The sequence below is a fragment of the Solanum pennellii genome, chromosome 2, assembly GCF_001406875.1.
Source record: "Solanum pennellii chromosome 2, SPENNV200".
In the NCBI taxonomy this organism is placed as follows: Eukaryota; Viridiplantae; Streptophyta; class Magnoliopsida; order Solanales; family Solanaceae; genus Solanum; species Solanum pennellii.
The window spans coordinates 7,232,077-7,255,482 of NC_028638.1; the positions used below are offsets into that span (position 1 = coordinate 7,232,077).

A 23,406-nucleotide genomic window follows, 5' to 3' on the forward strand; every position below is an offset into this window, starting at 1 on the left:
ACCCCACACCCCCTTGAATAGGTGAGAAAGTTAAGAGATAAATTAAGAGAAAAAGAATGAGCTTGTGGGGGATTGATCCAACAACCTCCTTGCCTTAAACGAAAAAGAGAAGAGGAAAAGAAAGGAAATATTATGGGAGTGATGGGGATCGAACTAGGGTCCCCCAAATCTGAAAAATGCAATCATCTAGTTTAATATAAGACTAAGTGTTGCTTAAGGTATTCGAAATCGGGTTCCCTTGCCCAATTCCGTATTGATACATAAGTCATATGTGAACAAATATTTAATGAATGCTGCCTCCAATGATCGAAATCAAAATCTTTGGCATATCTACAAGATGCATAAGTCTTGTACCACATAATCTTGGCTAAATATGAATCACTTAGACAAACTATGAATGAAACCTCATGGCTTGTATGAGTGGACTCATAAGTCTAGCATACGTTTAAAAGTAAGTGATCCTAAGATGTTAGGTGATGAGATAATGAAACCCCATAGGGGTTAAGTAAGAGTGTGATACACATTAAAGGTGCAAGTGCATTGGCATACGATGAAATGAACATTCACGTAAAACGGTGAGTATTACGAGGAGTTAATGTGCCAAAGTTACAGAGTGCGGTGACAACATGATAAGAGGCTAAAGCGAAAGGTGAGAGGAATCTCAAATGAGCCTAAGTAAATGTTACCAAGACGTACTCACCTATGAGAGTGTAAAGTTAATGAAGAGGCCAGTCTCTATGAACACTCTAATGAAAGTATTGAAGTTAATGCTTACTTAATACTAATGATGAGATGATAAATTATCTAATGAGCTATGATGCCCTCATGCTAGAAGCCAACTTCTATGATGTATGAGATGAATGTAATGGAACTTTATACTGATCACTGATAGGCTAGCTATGAGTTGTGTTTCCTTCTTTCGGGAAGGCAGAGGTTCGTGTAATTCTCATGAGATGAGACTATCCATCCAGACGGGTATGAGTCTCCTTATATCTCCTAGTCTTTGAACCTATACTGCCAATATAGGTTTCTAGCAGGGTTCGATTCCCGATATACGCTAGCATGTGTTGGTTCACTTTGGCCGGTTATTCCACCTCTTTTTGGTATGAGGTTAAACACTGGATTTCATGATGCTCACATGATCTATGTTGGTTAAGGTTAAAGTTTCCAAAGAAAGAATGAGGCCAACCTCAAGTAATGCACATAATGAAATGAACGATACCAAAGGTATTAGGATAGGATAATCATGAGGTGAGCTAGACTTAAGTAATCACACTATCATTCCTGGTTATTGCACAGCGAACCCGATGAAATTCTTAAACTACATCCTAGGTATGGCTGGTGTTTACACTAGCTTACGAACAAATGAAAATGAAGTACGTATGAATGAATGAAGTAGACTCTGTGTTTGCTAAAGAAGGCTCCCTAATTGAGGTCCCATATGTTGAGCCCTCATTTTGGGAAGTCCTAATCTCAAGCCCATCATTCGAAGGTATCATGGCATATGAACAAATGCTATGAAATATGTTATGTGCTATGTGCAATATGTTATGTCCTATATGCAATATGTTATGTGCAATAAGTTATGTGCTATATGCATTATGTTATGTGCTGTGTGCAATATGATACGTATGGTGATGCATGTTACTCTCATATCATGACTTTCCTAATCCGATTTTGGCAAGTCCACTGACTTGACTTTCCATAATTCATATCGTTAGAAGAGAGCTTTTCTTAATCATGCATGTCCTTGGTGCGTGTTTGCATATACCCATACTTAGTACAAGTGCGTACTAATCCCATACAACTCTCTACTTTTAGGTGCAGGTGTAGCTGGATGCTAGAACTTGCGAATCGACGCTGAAGTTATCCTGACGTGGAGCTTTCATCCAGATTTGGTAGGCCCTCATGCTTTCGAGGATACTTATTATTTTATTCTAGCATTAGACGTAGACATTAGATAGTGGAGTATGTTCCACTAGTGTTTCTTTCCAGTTATTTTCAGATATTGTATTGGTGCCATTTTGGCAACTCTATATTTTATACCGATATTGACTATGTCTTTCATTTGATTATCATGGTATTAGGTGGTTGTTGTGAACGCTTATGAGTTTATGTAGATAGTCTTATACGAATTCAATGTTTCTCACTATAATGTCTAATTAAACAAAAAGTTCAAATTTCCGCTAAAACTTAACCTAGGTGAAGTAAGGATGACGTGTGTTGTCTGCGACCTCTGAGAGGTCAACGACGCCGGTCTCGTCTGGGGTCTAGACTCCGATCAATACATCTTTTACCCTCGTTTGAGTTCTTGTTCGTTTCTGTACAACAGTAATAGAGTTACAGCCATACTATTATCCCTCCATACAACAGAAAGATGTGAGCTAGAGATGCCACGAATTGAAAGAAAACTAAGATTCCTCAACATTAATGATATGCTGGAGACCTTCAAAAAGAATCAAACAAAAAAGTAGGAGGAATATACCAGTTTTAATTCATCTATGTCTATATTTTTACACCAATAATAAAAAGATACAATGAATTCCATCAAACTTTATGGACGGAATTGGACAAAAGTAAGTTGCTACCTCACTAGACAAAAAAACAAATTTACTTTCTAAAAGATAATGAGAGACCCAAAATTTATTGTCAAAATATAAAACCAAGAGAGAAGACAGTCGACCAATTACATACATAAATCGCTCGGAGCAAAGTAAAGGTGAACATATGGCCAGAACATGCACAATGGCAAATGCAAAGGTCCACTGTTAATATGGAACTTCGAGATCGAACTTACGAGTCATACACTTCAAGAAATCCCATAAGCAAGCTCGAGGGTTGGCTCTTTTCTAGCTCCGAGGAACGCTCAGCAACTGCCTCTGTTTTTATGTCAAATGCAGCATACATATTCGCTACCACATCTCCTTAATTCTCTTTATCCATGAGATCCTTCCCAGTAGCAGCTAGAATTAATGTACCTTTATTTTAGCCTACATGAATCCAAGAGGAAAGCTAAACTAACCCATTAACCATACAAGCAAACAAAATTTCAACCTAAATACCCGCATTGAGCAAATGTATTCACACTAGAAAATGTTGGAACCTCATCAAGTCTAATCACACTACACGAGATAATCTTAGCTCCTTTAAAATACTTTGGTCCAACGAATAACAGTCCCTTTACTTATCTATTTTTTACTATCATAATTCACATTAGTCGCTAGCATCAAAAGGCATCAGTATCCTATACTCTTAGTAATGTTAATGTGCAAGAGATAATAACCAAAATCACCAAGTCAAAAATCTTCCTTAGTTTTTGATAAAATACACAAATTTTTATACATTTTTTTTGACAAGGTAAATTTCATGATTATACAAACTCGAAGTCAGCCCACGTAATTAATGTATAATGTTAGTCGAGAGTGTTAATTATATAAAGTTATAGCTATGATGAATAATTAAATAGTATAAATTTGCTTAGCCGCAATATTTTCCCTTAACTAAAAGAGAGTACTGTACATGCCTTGCCATTTTCCCCACACTTTTAGAACCAAGCCTCTTGACAATATGAGCGTGTTGGGACGCCCAGTAAAACAATGTCATCATTTACTTTATCCCACTTGTTTTTTTTTTTAAAATTTAAAAAGGGAAAAATTTCAAAATGTCAATATTTTGACCTTTAATAAGACTCATTGTCAATACTTTTAATATTTAGTAAAAATGTCAAAAAAGAAACGATTGTTAAAAACAGAAAGGAGAAATTGAGGGAAGAGAAAAATATTAAAAAGAAACAATTGCTTAAAAGTCTTATCTGTTACAAAAATTCAAAAACAAAGAACTAATTGACAATTTATCAAAATATACCAACTTCTATCTCTTTCTTCTTCTTTCACTATGTTCTAAAAAACACGCCTATCACCATTGTTCTAAAAATTTAATTTCTTAATTTTTTTTGAAGCAGTTTATTCTACTAAGACATATTCTGATGTTATGAAATTATAATTTATCTTAAAAAATGTCTGAAATTTTATGAAGTTATTTGGATATCATGTTAAGGTTATGAAGTTTATGTATCCCCTTTTAAGAAATTTTCCAGCATTAAGAATACAATACTCATGTATTTATGATATAGGTATTCATCCATCTTACATATGTATTTTATTTTGTTTATTTTCAATATCACATTGTATACCAAATAGTTTGTATTTAGATTTGATTACGTATTCGTCCTAATGTATATCATAAAATTTGTATTTAGATTTGATTTCGTATTCATCCTAATGTATATCATAAAGTTTTGTATTTATATTTTGATTTCGTATTCATCCTCAACTATAAATAGCCAAAATACAGTTCATTCATGTATTCATTATATGTGTATTCATCCTAATTGCATCAGTCAAATATTTTGTATTTTAGTTTTCTCATTATATGTTTATAACAACTAGTTTATTTTTGATTTCATATTCATTCACAATTTTAAATAATCAAAATACAAGTTTGTATTTAGATTATCACTTTGTAAACATAAATTTGACTGCAAACTACAGAACATCCGAAATACTTTCAAATTATTTTGCGAAAAAATTCAATACCTAAATGCTAATGTGGATTCTACTTAATTTGAAATATAAAAACAAATCATAAAAAAAGATCGACAAAAAATATTTTAAATACTAAAAATCTGAAATACATAAATATTTGATGAGTAAGTTAACAAACTCACATAAAAATTAAAAAAAAGATGGAAAATCCTCAATACATACAGTCTGAAAATTCAACATAATGTGTGATTTTGAAAATAAAATCTCGCAAAATAAATGATGAATTCAAAAATACCGTTATCGATTGAGAGATTTCTTGATTGATTGATAGATCTGAACAAATTGTTGAACTTGAATAATTAGTTCTTGTTCAACAATGAAGAATAATGGTGAAATTTTGATGAAAGAAAAAAATAAATAAAAGTGAACAATGAGGATGGTGAAATTGAAAAGTTGATGAAAGAGAAAAAATTGAAAAATGAAAGATGAAAAATAAATTTAATGGTACTAAAGCATAGGAAGAAGTGTAAATGGGTTATGGAGGTAGAATTTGATTCAAAGTTGGACTATTTTTGAAAAATAAAATTTGAATACAAATTATTTTCTAAAATATTGACATTTTAACATTTTCAATAATTATTTTAAAGTATAGATGTTTTTACTAATTAAGTTAGGAATTGTGACTAGTTTGATAATTTTTCCTTAAAAGGAAGATCAAGAATTACAGGGAAAAGTGCACATATGTCAATTTTGGTATCGCCATTTAACTTGTACTTGTTTTTTTTAAAAAGAAAAACAGAAATGCTAATTTCGATCCTCAAAGTTACCATCTTTTTGTGAATTCACTTTTTGTGTTATATGACTTAGCACATTCAATTTTTGATAAATTAAAATGTGTTATTTTATTCCCTAAAACTAATGCATGTTACAAAATTTCTTATTAAGAATATCGATTCTAAACAAGGGAGAGTTAGAGGTAAAAAAATGTAATACCATATTGTGATTTGCTAAATAGATGTGTCTAGAATGCCTACGATTAGACCGGGTTCACACGGATTGATGCGCGTAGAACCGGACCTCTGAACCCTTGCTAAAGCCAAGCCAGCTAACTTGGGGAGTTAGTGGAGCTATAAAAGGTTGGGTCGAACTATGTAGGGCTCTCGAATACGAAGATTTACTTAAAGGAGTCTTTATCGGACTTAAAAAGGGAAAATATTAGGTTTGGAGGGTAAAATGGTTTTTTCCAGGATAAGGGTAGTATCATAATTACCCTAAATATATAATTAATTATTTAATTAATAAGGTGGAGAGGCATTTTGGGCAGAGAGGGCCGAAAATTTGCTTTTGAAGTGAAGTCTTGCTCCATCGGTTCGAACCTAGGTGGAAGCAATGAATTAAAATTATTTTTAATTTAAATTGGTAAATTAATTTAATTAATTTATATTTATTATTTATTAGCTGAGTAAAATAAAAGGAAAGCAGATTTATAATAATTAAATAAAAACCTTAATTGACTAAGTTCTAAACTAGACTCCTAATCCTAAGAAAACTATTCTCTCCCATGCTCATCTCTCTCTCACGTATCTATCACTCTCACTCACGATTCTCTCTGGCAAATAACTTCAAAAAACAATAGGTAAACCAAATTTCTTCACACTTGAAGAACTTACAACGAAAATATAAGAAAACAAACGAAATCAATCACGTAGTCAAAGAGAAGTTTGTCCGTCGAGTAGGTGTTGACTTTGAGGGGATTTGGATGTGATCTTGGGTAAAGTTTTTGGGCAGCAAGTCGAGGTTTTAATGTCAAAAAGGTATGAGTTCTCTTATCTCTTGGTCCCTTTCCCAAAAGACCCCTAAGGTCCAGACGAATCTGTTCCGAAAACTAGGTTTGTTCCCCGTTGCATGTCCCTGTCACTAGCATCCATTGAATCATTGGTTGATTATGTTTACCGGAAGAAAACTAGGGATGAAACGTGTTTTCGTGATGATTATGTGTTTATATGTATGATATGAATTATGTGACTTATGTTAATGTTTTTCCGAAATTATGTGTATGTGTGTGCAATTTGAATCGTATCTATGTTTCTCGGGTTAAGTCTTTAAAAATGTGATGTTGTGGTTGTATTTAATGTACAAATGATTATGTAATTCGTGACGTTCATATGAGTTGAAATGTGGCTGATTTGAGTGATAATCTCTAGGCTAAATGAATCCATGAAAAATGCACCTAAGATTGTATTAAATGATCAAAAAATTACCCTATAAAATTACGTGTAAATGTTGAAGAAAGTAGGCTGCAAATGTGATTAAAATTTCCAGCATGTTGATGGTTTAATTTTAGCTAATGTTGAAGTTTAGGGGAGTTTGAAAATAATGTTTAAAATATGTGAGGTCAGTTGGGATTGAACCCAATACCTCACTATAAGAAAGCTATGAATAAAAGAAAAAAATACGTGAGGCGTGGGAATCGAACCCACGACCTCTAGGCAGTGAAGGAGAGTAAAGAAAATGAAAGAAAAGAAATGTGAGGCATGGGAATCGAACCGATGACCTCTAGGCAGTAAAGGAGAGTTAAGAAAATGAAAGAAAAGAGATGTGAGGAGTGGGAATCGAACCCACAACCTCCTAGGCAGATTCAAGTAGAAAATTAAAAGAAATTAAAGAGGGGCTGTGGGGGTTCGAACCCACAACCCCTCGGCCAAAGGAGAAAAATTAAAAGTAATGAATGTAAAAAGTAAATGAGGTTGTAGGGGTTCGATCCCAGATCCTCGTAGTTCTATTAAGCGAAATATGAAGGGAGAAATTCAGGAAAAAATAAAATGAAGGCATTGGGGCTCGAACTTGGGTCCCCAAGCCGTATGGATCAAATAAAGTAAATGAAAAAATTTTTTTTAGTGTTGTCCAAGGGATTTGAAACAGGGTTACCTTGCCCAAATTCGGTATTGATACATAAGTCATACGTGAATTAAATATTTAAGAATAATGCTGCCTACTTAAATCGAAATCGAGATCTTGGCATACATAGAAGATTCATAAGTCTCGTACCACATAATCTTCGGAAGATATGAATCACTTAAAAAAACTATGAACGATGCCTCATGGCTTGTATATATAGATCCATAAGTCTAGCATACTTCTAAAAATAAGTGAACCTAAGATGTACGCAATGAAATGATGAAACCCTAGAAGGGTAAAGTAAGAGTGTGAAACACACTAAATGGCCAAGTGCATTGACATATGATGAAATGAACAATGAAATGATTAAATGAATCAAGAAATGATGAAATGAACAATGAAACCCTAGAAGGGTAAAGTAAGAGTGTGAAACACACTAAATGGCCAAGTGCATTGGCAAATGATGAAATGAACAATGAAATGATGAAATGAACAAAGAAATGATGAAATGAACAATGAAATGATGAAACCCTAGAAAGGTTAAGTAAGAGTGTGAAACACCCTAAATGGCCAAGTGCATTGACATATGATGAAATGAACAATGAAATGATTAAATGAATCAAGAAATGATGAAATGAACAATGAAACCCTAGAAGGGTTAAGTAAGAGTGTGAAACACACTAAATGGCCAAGTGCATTGGCATAAGATGAAATGAACATTCACGTAAAATGGGGGGAGTAATTATTAAGAGCAAATGTGCTAATGTTAATGAATGTGGTGACAACATGATATGAGGCTAATATAAAAGATGAGATCAATCTCAAATGATCCTAAGTAAATGTTACCAAAACGTACTCACCTATGAGAGTGTAAAGTTAATGAAGAGACCAGTCTCTATGAACACTCTAATGAAAGTATTGAGATTAACACACTTAATTCTAATGATGAGATGAGAAATCATGTGATGGAACTTTATACTGAGCACCGATAGTCTAGCTATGAGCGGTGATGCCTTCTTTTGGGAAGGGCGAAGGTTCACGTAACTCTCATGATATGAGACTATCCGGCATGCCGGGTATGGGTCTCTTTATATCTCATAGTCTTCGAACCTATACTGCCAATATAGGGATCTAGCGGGGTTCAATTCCCATTTACGATGGCATGTTTTGGGTCACTTTGGCCGGTGATTCCACCTCTTTTAGGTGTGGGGGAGACATTGGATTTCATGATGCTCACATGATCTATGTCGGTTAAAGTTAAAGTTTTCAAAGAATGAATGAGGCCAGCCTCAAATGATGCACATACTTAAATGAATGATACCAAAGGTGTTAGGATAGGATAATCAAGAGGTGAGCTAGACTTAAGAAATGACACTAGGTTATTCTTGGCCATTGCGCAGCAAACCCGATGAGAGTTTTAAACTACATCCTAGTTATGACTGGTGATTGCACTAGTATATGAAAGAATGAATAAATGAAGTACGTATGAATGAATGAAGCACACTTTGTGTTTGCTAAAGAAGGCTCCCTATATGAGGTCCCATATGTCGAGCCCTCATTTTAGGAAGTCCTAATGTCAACTTCATGATTCTAAGGTCTCATGGCTTGTGAAAGAATGATATGAACTACGTGATATGATATGTGAAATATGTTATGTGTTGTTTGCAAAATGATAAATTTGATGATGCATGTTACACTCATGGAATGCCTTTCCTAATTCAAATTTGGCAGGTCCATTGACTCTCCTAATCCAAATTTGGCATGTCCACTGACTTGACTTGCCATAAATCATGTTGTTCGGAAAGAGCTATTCTTACTCATGCATGTCCTTGGTGTGTGCTTGCATGTACCCATACTTAGTACAAGTGTGTACTAATTCCATATAATTATCTATTTTTAGGTGCAGGCACAGGTGGACGTTAGATCGTATGGTACAACGTTACAGCTATCTGGACGTGGAGCTTTCATCCGGACTTGGTAGGTACTCATGCTTTCGAGGCTGTCTATTGTTATTATCTAGATTAGATGTAGGCCTTAGTTAGTAGAGCATGTTCCACTAGTGTTTCATTTCCCACTTCATTTCAGATTTTGTATTGGTGCCGTTTAGGCAAGTACACATTTAATGTAGCTATGAACTATTTCTTTCATTTGATGATCTTAATGTTAGATGGTTGATTGTCAACATTTATGAGTCTAAGTAGAATGTCTTATACGAATGTTATATAACAAAAAGTCTAATTTTTCCGCAAAAATCTACCTAGATGAAGTTAAAATGACGTATGTAGGCTTGTCTGCGACCTCTGAGAGGTCAACGATGCTGGTCTTGTCTGGGGTCTAGATTACGGTCGTGACAAAGTTTGTATCAGAGCGTTAGATTAAATTTCGAGGATAATACGTTCACATCAACCACATCGAGTAGTTTCTAAGTCATGGTAGTGAAGTGCACCACTATCCTAGATTAGAGACTGCAAGATGCGTAGGAAAAATTTCCATTCTTATGATCTTATTGTGCCTTTCCTAATATAGCTGATTTTCTTTGTGTTATGAGCGTGTCTGACATCAACCCTTGTTGTTTTCAGAGAATGAACACTAGGAGAGCAATTGGTCAGAGGAGAGGAGCAGCTGCTGGGGACAATCAAGTTCCACCCCAGGCTCCAGCTGAAGGAATAGTCATGCCGATTAAACCTTCTGGGTTGACTGATGCTGAGGTGAAGTCATCTCTGGACCAGATGACACATACCATCACTATACAGGCTCAGGCCATGACCGACCAAGTCAACCGACAAAATGTTCAGAGGGAGAGCCCACAAATTCGTACCATGGTTGACAGGCTGAGAGACTTCACGAGAATGAATCCTCGTATTTTCATAGGGTCTAAGACTTCAGAGGACCCCCAGGAGTTTGTGGACGAGGTGCATAAGATCTTGGTGGCTATGGGGCCCACAGATACTGAGAAAGCAGAGTTGGCTTCCTATCAACTCAAGGATGTTGCACAGACTTGGAGCAAGAGGTGGCAGGATAGCGAGCTTTGGGCGGAGTTCCGATCACTTGGGAGTTGTTTAAGACAGCCTTCTTGGAGAGATTCTTCCCTAGGGAGATGAGGAGGCCAAGTTTGAGGAGCTTATCAACCTTAAACAGGGATCGATGACAGTCAGGGAGTATTCCCTAAAGTTTGTGAAATTATCCAGGTATGCCATTTCTCTTGTGTCTAACTGTAGAGACAAGATGAGTAGATTCTTGATAGGGATTGCTGAGGATCTAAAGGAGGAGTGTAGGGCAGCTATGCTGCATGACATAATGGACCTTTCCAGGCTTATGGCCCATGTCCAGCAAGTGGAGGAAAGTAGAAAGAGGAAGCACACTAGGACAGGGAACAGGTCAAGGCAAGCCGAGGAGAATTTTTCAAGGAAGAGTAGTAGTGAAATCAGGGATAAGCCCAGGTTTATGAAGGGACTCTCCCACCAAGGGGAGTCAAGTTCATCCAAAGGTCACTATGATAGGAATTCCGAGTCCAGATCTAAGAGAAACAATGAAGTAGATACACCTCAGGAGAGACCACCTTGCAGGATGTGTGGCAAACTACATGGAGGAGAGTGTATGATGGACACTAACGCTTGTTACAGTTGTGGCAAACCGGGTCAAATGGTGAAGGATTGTCTGAATAGGAGAAGTCAAGAACAAGGGAAGGAGAGAGTTCAACCTAATGGTCCAAGTGAAGAGGCTCCAAGGAGGCAACGATTCTTCGCACTCAAGTCTAGGAATGCAGGGGAAGGCACCTCTGGTGAAGTCTCAGGTGTGTAGCCTTAATTAGTCTTTCATGTATTTGACTGTGTATGGTGTTTATGCACTAATATGAGGTTAATATGTTTGAGTCATCATGTTGGTTGCTGATTTGTATGACTTACATGTTTACATTTGTTGTATGCCTTGATGAGACTAGTTTAGGAAAGAGTTCCTTAGTCCATTAATGTGAAGCTACTAGTAAGTTTCAAGAATGTTCACCATCATGTTAATATGTGAATCATATATTCACCAATGGGGAGTATTGAATTACCTATGTAGGCATACATTCTATAGATGACTTACTTATTGTTAGTAAAGAGTAGTGTCATTTGGGGACGAATGTTCCTAAGGGGGGGATAATGTAACAACCCTAAAAATGAATATGCTAAGTAATTCTTAATGTGTCTAGAATGCTTACGACTAGACCGGGTCCACACGGATTGATGCTTGCTACAGCCAAGCCAACTAACTTGGGGAGTTAGTGGAGCTAGAAAAGGTTGGGTCCAACCATGTAGGGCTCTCGAATACAAAGATTTACTTGAAGGAGTCTTTACCGGACTTAAAAAGGGAAAATCATAGGTTTGGAGGGTCTAGGGGTAAAATGGTCTTTTCAAGGATAAGGGTAGTATCGTAATTACCCTAAATATATAATTAATTATTTAATTAATAAGGTGGAGGGGCATTTTGGGGAGAGAGGGCCAAAAATTGGCTTTTGAAGTGAAGTCTTGCTCCACCCGGGTTCGAACCTAGGTGGAAGCAATGAATTAAATTATTTTTAATTTCAGTTGGTAAATTAATGTAATTAATTTATATTTATTATTTATTAGCTGAGTTAAAATAAAAGGAAATCAGATTTTTAATAATTAAATAAAAACCTTAAATGACTAAGTCCTAAACTAGACTCCTAATCCTAAAAAAACTCTTCTCTCCCATGCTCATCTCTCTCTCTCTCACGTATCTATCACTCTCACTCACTATTCTCTCTGCCAAATAACTTCAAAAAACAGTAGGTAAACCAAAGTTCTTCACACCTGAAGAACTCACAACGAAAATATAAGAAAACAAACGAAACCAATCACGTAGTCAAAAAGAAGTTTGTCCGTCGAGTTGGTGTTGACTTTGAGGGGATTTGACGTGATCTTGGGTGAAATTTTTGGGCAGAAAGTCGAGGATTTAACTTCAAAAAGGTATGTGTTCTTTTATCTCTTGGTCCCTTTCCCAAGAGACCCCTAAGGTTCAGACGAATCTATTCTGAAAACTAGGGTTGTTCCCCGTTGCATGTCCCTGTCACTAGCTCCTATTGAATCATAGATTGGTTATGTTTGCTGGTATAAAACTAGGGATGAACGTGTTTTCGTGATGATTATGTCTTTATATGTATGTTCGGAATTATGTGACTTATGTTGATGTTTTCCCAAAATTATGTGTACGTGTGTGCGCAATGTAAACCGTATCTATGTGTCTCGGGTTAAGTCTTTAAAAATGTGATGTTGTGGTTGTATTTAATGTAAAAATGATTATGTAATTCGTGATGTTCATATGAGTTGAAATGTGGCTGATTTGAGTGATAATCTCTTGGCTAAACGAATCCATGAAAACTTCACCTAAGAACGTATCAAATGATCTACGAATTGCCTTGTGAAATTACGTATAAATGTTGAAGAAAGTAGGCTGCAAATGTGATTAAAATTTCCAGCATGTTGATGGTTTAATTTTGGCAAATGTTGAAGTTTAGGGGAGTTTGAAAATAATGTTTAAAATATGTGAGGTCAGTTGGGATTGAACCCATTACCTCACTTTAAGAAAGCAATGAATGAAGGAAAAAGAAATGTGAGGCGTGGGAATCGAACCCACGACCTCTAGGCAGTGAAGGAGAGTAAAGAAAATGAAAGAAAAGAAATGTGAGGCGTGGGAATCAAACCCTTGACCTCTAGGCAGTGAAGGACAGTTAAGAAAATGAAAGAAAAGATATGTGAGGCGTGGGAATCGAACCCACGACCTCCAAGGCAGATTCAAGGAGAAAATTAAAAGAATTTAAAAAGGGCCTGTGGGGGTTCGAACCCACAACCCCTCGGCCAAAGGAGAAAAATTAAAAGTAATGAAAATAAAAAGTAAATGAGGTTGTGGGGGTTCGATCCCACATCCTCTTAGTTCTATTAAGCAAAAAATGAAGGGAGAAATTAAGGGAAAAATAAAGTGAAGGCATTGGGGCTCAAATTTGAGTCCCCAAGCCGTATGGATCAAATACAGTAAATGAAAAAAAATGTAAGTGTTGTCCAAGGGATTTGAAACCGGGTTCCCTTTCCCAAACTTCGTATTGATACATAAGTCATATGTGAATTAAATATTCAAGAAGAATGCTGCCTACTTAGATCGAAATTGAGATCTTGGCATACATAAAATATGCATAAGTATCGTACCACGTAATCTTAGGAAGATATGAATCACTTAAACGAACTATGAATGAAGCCTCATGGCTTGTAATGTATAGACCCATAAGTCTAGCATGCGTCTAAAAATAAGTAAACCTAAGATGTACGCAATAAAATGATGAAACCCAAGAAGGGTTAAGTAAGAGTGTGAAACACACTAAATGGCCAAGTGCATTGGCATATGATGAAATGAACAATGAAATAATGAAATGAACAATGAAATGATGAATTCCTAGAAGGGTTAAGTAAGAGTGTGAAACCCCCTAAATGGCCAAGTGCATTGACATATGATGAAATGAACAATGAAATAATGAAATGAACAATGAAATGATGAATTCCTAGAAGGGTTAAGTAAGAGTGTGAAACCCCCTAAATGGCCAAGTGCATTGACATATGATGAAATGAACAATGAAATAATGAAATGAACAATGAAATGATGAATTCCTAGAAGGGTTAAGTAAGAGTGTGAAACCCCCTAAATGGCCAAGTGCATTGACATATGATGAAATGAACAATGAAATAATGAAATGAACAATGAAATGATGAATTCCTAGAAGGGTTAAGTAAGAGTGTGAAACCCCCTAAATGGCCAAGTGCATTGACATATGATGAAATGAACAATGAAATAATGAAATGAACAATGAAATGATGAATTCCTAGAAGGGTTAAGTAAGAGTGTGAAACCCCCTAAATGGCCAAGTGCATTGACATATGATGAAATGAACAATGAAATAATGAAATGAACAATGAAATGATGAATTCCTAGAAGGGTTAAGTAAGAGTGTGAAACCCCCTAAATGGCCAAGTGCATTGACATATGATGAAATGAACAATGAAATAATGAAATGAACAATGAAATGATGAATTCCTAGAAGGGTTAAGTAAGAGTGTGAAACCCCCTAAATGGCCAAGTGCATTGACATATGATGAAATGAACAATGAAATAATGAAATGAACAATGAAATGATGAATTCCTAGAAGGGTTAAGTAAGAGTGTGAAACCCCCTAAATGGCCAAGTGCATTGACATATGATGAAATGAACAATGAAATAATGAAATGAACAATGAAATGATGAATTCCTAGAAGGGTTAAGTAAGAGTGTGAAACCCCCTAAATGGCCAAGTGCATTGACATATGATGAAATGAACAATGAAATAATGAAATGAACAATGAAATGATGAATTCCTAGAAGGGTTAAGTAAGAGTGTGAAACCCCCTAAATGGCCAAGTGCATTGACATATGATGAAATGAACAATGAAATAATGAAATGAACAATGAAATGATGAATTCCTAGAAGGGTTAAGTAAGAGTGTGAAACCCCCTAAATGGCCAAGTGCATTGACATATGATGAAATGAACAATGAAATAATGAAATGAACAATGAAATGATGAATTCCTAGAAGGGTTAAGTAAGAGTGTGAAACCCCCTAAATGGCCAAGTGCATTGACATATGATGAAATGAACAATGAAATAATGAAATGAACAATGAAATGATGAATTCCTAGAAGGGTTAAGTAAGAGTGTGAAACCCCCTAAATGGCCAAGTGCATTGACATATGATGAAATGAACAATGAAATAATGAAATGAACAATGAAATGATGAATTCCTAGAAGGGTTAAGTAAGAGTGTGAAACCCCCTAAATGGCCAAGTGCATTGACATATGATGAAATGAACAATGAAATAATGAAATGAACAATGAAATGATGAATTCCTAGAAGGGTTAAGTAAGAGTGTGAAACCCCCTAAATGGCCAAGTGCATTGACATATGATGAAATGAACAATGAAATAATGAAATGAACAATGAAATGATGAATTCCTAGAAGGGTTAAGTAAGAGTGTGAAACCCCCTAAATGGCCAAGTGCATTGACATATGATGAAATGAACAATGAAATAATGAAATGAACAATGAAATGATGAATTCCTAGAAGGGTTAAGTAAGAGTGTGAAACCCCCTAAATGGCCAAGTGCATTGACATATGATGAAATGAACAATGAAATAATGAAATGAACAATGAAATGATGAATTCCTAGAAGGGTTAAGTAAGAGTGTGAAACACACTAAATGGCCAAGTGCATTGGCATATGATGAAATGAACAATGAAATAATGAAATGAACAATGAAATGATGAAATGAACAAAGAAATGATGAAATGAACAATGAAATGATGAAATCCTAGAAGGGTTAAGTAAGAGTGTGAAACACCCTAAATGGCCAAGTGCATTGACATATGATGAAATGAACAATGAAATGATGAAATGAACAAAGAATTGATGAAATGAACAATGAAATGATGAAATGAACAAAGAAATGATGAAATGAATAATGAAATGATGAAACGCCAGAATGGTTAAGTAAGAGTGTGAAACACACTAAATGACCAAGTGCATTGGCATATGATGAAATGAACATTCACATAAAATGGGGTGAGTAATTATGAAGAGCAAATGTGCTATTGTTAATGAATGTGGTGACAACATGATATGAGGCTAATGTAAAAGATGAGAGAAATCTCAAATGAGCCTAAGTAAATGTTACCAAAACGTACTCACCTAACACACTTAATACTAATGATGAGATGAGAAATCATCTATTGAGCTATGATGTCCCATACTAGAAGGCAGCTTCTATGACGTATGAGTTGAATGTAATGGAACTTTATAATGAGAACCGATAGACTAGCTATGAGCGGTGATGCCTTCTTTCGGGAAGGGCGAAGGTTCACGTAACTCTCATGATATGAGACTATCCGGCATGCCGGGTATGGGTCTCTTTATATCTCATAGTCTTCGAACCTATACTGCCAATATAGGGATCTAGCGGGGTTCAATTCCCATTTACGCTAGCATGTTTTGGGTCACTTTGGCCGGTGATTCCACCTCTTTTAGGTGTGGGGGAGACATTGGATTTCATGGTGCTCACATGATCTATGTCGGTTAAAGTTAAAGTTCTCAAAGAATGAATGAGGCCAGCCTCAAATGATGCACATACTTAAATGAATGATACCAAAGGTGTTAGGATAGGATAATCAAGAGGTGAGCTAGACTTAAGAAATGACACTAGGTTATTCTTGGCCATTGCGCAGCAAACCCGATGATAGTTTTAAACTACATCCTAGTTATGACTGGTGATTGCACTAGTATATGAATGAATGAAAAAATGAAGTACGTATGAATGAATGAAGCAGACTTTGTGTTTGCTGAAGAAGGCTCCTTAGTTGAGGTCCCATATGTTGAGCCCTCATTTTGGGGAGTCCTAATGTCAAGTCCATGATTCCAAGGTCTCATGTCATATGAAAGAATTATATGAACTACGTGATATGATATGTGTTGTTTCCAAAATGATAAATTTGATGATGCATGTTTCACTCATGGCATGACTTTCCTAATCCAAATTTGGCAAGTCCATTGACTTTCTTAATCCAAATTTGGCAAGTCCACTGACTTGACTTTCCATAAATCATGTTGTTAGGAAAGTGCTATTCTTCCTCATGCATGTCCTTGGTGTGTGCTTGCATATACCTATACTTAGTACAAGTTTGTACTAATTCCATACAATTATCTGTTTTTAGGTGCAGGCACAGCTGGACTTTAGATCGTATGGTACAACGTTACAACTATCTGGCCATGAAGCTTTCATCCAGACTTGGTAGGCCCTCATGCTTTCGAGGCTGTCTACTGTTATTATATAGCTTAGATGTAGGCCTTAGCTAGTGGAGCATGTTCTACTAGTGTTTCATTTCCCACTTCATTTCAGATTTTTTATTGGTGTCGTTTTGGCAAGTACACATTAAATGCAGCTATGAACTATTTCTTTCATTTAATGATCTTAATGTTAGATGATTGATTGTGAACATTTATGAGTCTAAGTAGAATGTCTTATACGAATGTTAAATAACAAAAAAGTTCAAATTTTCCGCAAAAATTAACCTAGATGATGTAAAGATGACGTATGTAGGCTTGTCTGCGACCTCTGAGAGATCAACGGCGCCGGTCTCGTATGGGGTCGAGATTCCGGTCGTGACAATTCTTTCAATCTTTGAGGGAGAAGCATGAGCCAATGATGAGTGGACAATCAATTGTAACGCATATGATAAAATTTTTAGACATTAACATCATTTAATTAAGTAATGTATTATGGTAAAGAAGATGCAAGATACACCAGTAGTTAAAAAAAGAGAGAGGCAAAAGTATGTGATCAAACCTAGCGCTAATGAAACTATTTTGACTGTAAACTAGATGTTCACTCTTAAAACAAGATAACAATTTGATGCCAATAGAAGTAAAAGGAAATCCTAGAATAAATATATATGTTTACTCTATCACAAGTATGCAACTATTTCTCATATAACAAATTTTTATTCAGGTACTCGGACATTCACAGTTAATCGAGCATTGTATACATTGTTAGCCCCAAATGAAAGCTGCAATACCAACATCATTATTTATGGTATGAATCTACAATTCAAGATGAACCAAACTCTAAAAACTAACTGTTGAGATGAGAAAATTAGCCTTAATATGAATCCAGTATTAACACTTGTAACATCGTTATGAAATTCAAGTCCCATACGATCTTTTTTTGAAAAACATATTGTGAAATTAACAATCTTGAACTATGTTTTAGGAATATGCCAAAATATATCTCCAAAGCTAAGCATTTCTATAAAAAAATAAAAATAAAATTAAACATTACTTCATTGATTCAATAAAATAATAAGATGACCAATTCCATCTCATACGGTCTCTTTTTGAAATTAGTTGATTTTGACATTTTTATTTATTCTTAATAACGTAAATTACTATAATAATTTTCCAATATAAAAGTTTTTTGTAATAAAAAAAGAGTGTCACATCCCGAGCCTACACCCTGGATGTGGCCTGTACTCACTGACCATTGTTGGCATTGAGCGGACCCATGGCCTGACTTACTTAAATAAATATAAGAAAACCTTCTCACAAAATAACTTGAATAACATAACTTTATCAAAATGGCACTTAAGTCTCATAGAAAAATATCTGGAATACAAAGAAGAGACTCAAAACTAAACTGTTGGACTGTCTAAGACGGATGTTGGGACAGACCCTACAACATCCTATAAAAAGAAAGACTGAAAGCAATAAATATGTGTCCTCCAGAATGCAAGGAGGCTCACCACTGACTCCGAATGCTTAGTTGGATCAATAAGGCTTTGGGTGATGCTGATCCTAGTTACCTGCGTCTGCATCATGATACAATGCATGCAAACTGGTATCAGTACATTGAATGTACGAGTATGCGAGTTGGAATGCCAACAAAAACTTAAGCTTGTAAGAGTAAGAAGGAACACTACCTTTTCTCTGCTCAACTATTGAATAACTTGACTTAACATAAGCAATTAAACACAAGCAATATCTAAAGCTTGTAAAACAATGAAAACACTTAGTTCGTTAAAGAAAATGCAATAACAAACTTAACTTTACTTTATATAAGTAATGTAGTTTCTTTTGGGAGATTCTATGACTGGCAACCACCACTATGAGCCTAAGTGGTGATACAACATCTTGAACAAGCTGCCCAAACTGTCCTATACTTAGCCGTCACATAAAACTACTTAACTTAGTGGATCCACTAGCTTAACTTATGTGATCATCTAAAAAGTGTAACCCATTAAAACCCATGATGGCTACATGGTTTTCATGGAGACTTAAGTTAATATGAACTCTCATCTCCACATCGGTGCTCAATACGACTCCCAAAATATACTTTAGATCATGTGTTTTTAAAACAACTTCCTTCTTTGGATTGAGATAATTGCTCGACACTTAGCTTTAAAAAGCTCTCTTGAAATCTAATAACAGATAGTATTAAATAAATAGTATTAAATAATATTAGTATTTACTGTGTACTAATCCTAGTCCTATTAGGATTAGTACTCCTTAATCCTAGTCCTATTAGGATTAGTACTCCTTCCTATATCTCCTATATATATCTCCCATGTATTCCCTTATTAGGTTAACACTTCAATACAATCAATATTCCTTCATGGTATCAAGAGCCAGAAAACCTAGATCTTCTTTTCTCTAGGTTTTTTTTTCTCTCTTTAGGGCACCGATCGTTCCCTCTCTTCTCTTGGGCGGCAGCAGCCATGACAACCGAGGTGGATCCTCTCGATTCACTTCCTTCTGGCGTTAAACTCCTTCTCAGGCATCTTCATGCCCTGATTCCCGAAAAATTATCAGACATAAATTACCCTACATGGAAAATCACCGTTCTTACAGCCCTTGAGGCCAATTACCTTCTCAAATACGTCGATGGAAGCACAGAACCGCCGCCGGCAGTCATCACCGCCACGGACAAATCAGAAAAAACCAATCCGGCCCATGCCGCCTGGAAAGCCGTGGATGGACAGATCCGATCATGTTTGATTGCGGTCATCTCTCCCACGGTTCAGAAACACGTCCGATCCTACACAACTGCTTCAGCCCTGTGGACGGCCCTCGCAACACGCTATGCATCAATTTCCCACTCTCATATTTTTCAATTGCGTGATCGTCTCCACACAATTACCAAAGGCACGAAAACTATGGCGGAGTATTTAGACGAGGTCTCCACCATCATCACAGCCCTCGACACCGTGAACGAAATCATTCCCGAAAAAGATCTCGTCATGTGCGTCGTTCGGGGGCTCCCATCAGCTTACTCCTCCATTAAACAGGCGGTTCGCATCAGTCCAACGCCCGTTGACCTGGCTACTCTCTCCTCGTGGCTAAAAAGTGAAGAAATCAACGTGGATCTGGAGAGCAAACTTCTTCTCCGAGAAGCCGCTGTTATGGAGCCGGCCACCGCCCTCACCGCAAGCCAGAACTATCGCGGGGGGCGTGGTGGCGGCCGGCAGGGGAGCCGCGGCGGCTACGGCAGAAACAGCGGAGGCCGCGGGCGCGGCGGTCGGCAGGGCAGTCGTCCGCCGTACGACGGTCAGCAGCACGGCAGCAACAACAGCCTGCACTCCTTCGGCAGCGGCGGGCAGTCATCTTCCAGCGGCGGGCAGGGCACTTACGAGCGGGATCGTCCAACTTGTCAAATCTGTCAGAAAACAGGACACACCGCTGTTCGTTGCTGGTTTCGGTATGAGGAGAGCCGAAATAGTGATAACCGTGCCAATTATGCATCTCAAGCCGGCCCTTCCTCTGAATGGCTGTTGGATACTGGGGCCAACATGCACGTTACTTCTGATCTATCCAAGCTTAACGCTCCAAATCCATATCATGGCTCCAATGGTATTACTGTTGGCAACGGTGAGTCCCTTAATATTTCTCACACTGGCACGGGTACCATTAAAACCCCCACCGCTATCTTTCACCTAGGTAACCTTACCCACGTCCCTTCTATTAAATCCAATCTCCTTTCAGTTCACCAATTCACAAAAGACAATAATTGCTCACTCTTGTTCACCTCTAATGATTTTCAGATCCTAGACAATACTACCAAGAGGGTGATTTTTCAGGGCCCCTGTGAGCATGGTCTGTACGTTCTTCCTGGCACAAGTTCGTCTGCCCACCCAGTTTCAGAAAGCGTTCCTGTGGCTCCGGTGGCTCTTTCGGCTGATGGCCACAGTCTGTTGTGGCACAGTCGTCTGGGTCACCCGTCTACTCAAATAATAAATTCTTTAATGTCTCAATTAGGTTTTTCTTCCATTCATGTAAACAATTGTGACTCCTGTTCAATTGCTAAATCTCATAAATTACCTTTTACTTTATCTGAGAAGCGTACAACTGCACCTTTTCAACTTATTCATTCTGACCTATGGGGTCCTACTGCTGTTCCTTCATTTGCTGGTTTTCGCTATTATATTTGTTTTGTGGATGATTTTACAAAATACACTTGGTTGTACCCACTAAAACACAAATCACAGGCATACACCACCTTTGTCACTTTTGAAAAAATGGTCAAAACACAATTCAATTCTCATGTTAAACTTTTTCGAAGTGACAATGGAAAGGAATATGTCAATAACATCTTTGGCCAGTTTCTGCAATCCCTGGGAATTATACATCAAACCTCCTGTCCATACACTCCCGAACAGAATGGGGTGGCTGAGCGTAAGCATCGCCATCTCATTGAAACGGTGGTTACTCTTCTACATCAATCTCATCTCCCTGTCTCCTTTTGGGTAGAAGCTCTAGCCACCGCAAACTACCTCATTAACAGAATGCCCAGTCACACCCTCTCCAACAAATCACCCTATCAACTCCTTTACCAAGAACTTCCCAATTATACCAACCTCCGCGTCTTTGGGTGTCTTGCCTACCCTTGGCTACGCCCTCATATTACTCACAAATTACAACCCCGATCCCGTCCTTGTATTTTTTTGGGCTATCATCCTACCTCCAAGGGTTATCGCTGTCTTGACCCACAAACTCATAAAGTCTACATATCTCGTCATGTCAAATTTGTCGAAAATGAGTTTCCCTACGAGTCTATTTCCTCCTCCACAAATACATCATTCATTGGCGTCCTTCCCCTTTTTCCAACATACTCACAGGGTCCCTCACCACCTTCCCCCACACCTCCACCCACTACCCAACCACCCCTCATCACCCCTTCGACCGTCACCCACAATACACCCGCAACCACCACCCACACTCACAACCAACCCGAACCACCCCATACCCACAACATCTCCAGCCCGATCCGTTTTGGGTCCTTCCCGGCCACCCCCGAATCACCACCGCCCGTGCCACCCCCCAATACTCATCCCATGTTAACCCGTGGCAAAGCCGGTATCTTTAAACCCAAAACCTTTCAGGCTACCATACTACCAAATACACCCCTTCCCGATAGTGAACCAACAACCTACTCTGTTGCCTCAAAAAATGCTTATTGGCGTCATGCTATGGATGACGAGTTTAAGGCTTTGACTGATCAGAAAACTTGGGTTCTTGTACCTAAGCCCCATGGGCGGCACCCAGTGGGCTGTAAATGGGTGTACAAAATTAAACACAATGCGGATGGCAGTATTTCCAGGTACAAGGCTCGTTTGGTTGCTAAAGGCTACAATCAGGAGTATGGGCTTGATTACTCCGAGACATTCAGTCCTGTTATTCGGCAGGAAACCATTCGCCTGGTACTGTCACTCGCCGTGCGCAACAATTGGCTCATCAATCAGTTGGATGTTTCCAATGCTTTTCTTCATGGCATGCTTGATGAAACTATCTACATGACGCAACCACCGGGCTATGTTGATCCCCGCTTCCCTCAACATGTTTGCAAACTCCAGAAGTCTCTGTATGGGCTCAAGCAAGCCCCCCGTGCTTGGTACACACGTCTGAAAACGTTCCTCCAGGGACTCGGCTTCACGTGTTGCGTACACGACACGAGTCTGTTTACTCGACATTCAGCACACGGTACAGTCTTTCTTCTTGTCTATGTAGATGATATCATTATTACAGGCTCTACAGCAACTCTCATTCAGGATGTCACTCGAGCTATGCATACTACCTTCAAAATGAAGGACCTTGGCCCGTTACATTATTTTCTGGGAATGGAGGTTTCTCGGACAGGCAGCGGCTTGTTTCTTCATCAGTCAAAATATGCTCGAGATCTGTTGCAGAAAGCTGGACTGGAAAAATGCACCAGTCAACCAACACCGATGGCAGTCTCTTCGTCTACGAATGGAGCCGACACCCCCTTTGCCGATATCACCCACTTCCGCAGCCTCATTGGGGCTCTACAGTATCTGGCCATTACCCGTCCTGACATCCA

The 23,406-nt window shown here is 37.6% G+C and overlaps 1 protein-coding gene and 1 pseudogene across 2 annotated transcripts in view; both read left to right on the forward strand.

The window, feature by feature from the left end:
- Window positions 1-2,007, forward strand: part of LOC107009382 (equilibrative nucleotide transporter 3-like) — an 8,275-nt gene extending 6,268 nt beyond the window's left edge. Inside the window, exon 10 of one of the 2 annotated variants that reach the window (XM_015208706.2) lies at window positions 1,822-2,007. In XM_015208706.2, the coding sequence (XP_015064192.1) occupies window positions 1,822-1,864 (43 nt within the window). In that variant the 3' untranslated portion in view covers window positions 1,865-2,007. The remainder of the gene's footprint in view (window positions 1-1,821) is intronic. The other variant, XM_015208707.2, reaches the window with a different exon arrangement.
- Window positions 2,008-10,114: 8,107 nt separating this feature from the next.
- LOC114075961 overlaps window positions 10,115-23,406 on the forward strand; it is a 73,912-nt pseudogene continuing 60,620 nt past the window's right edge.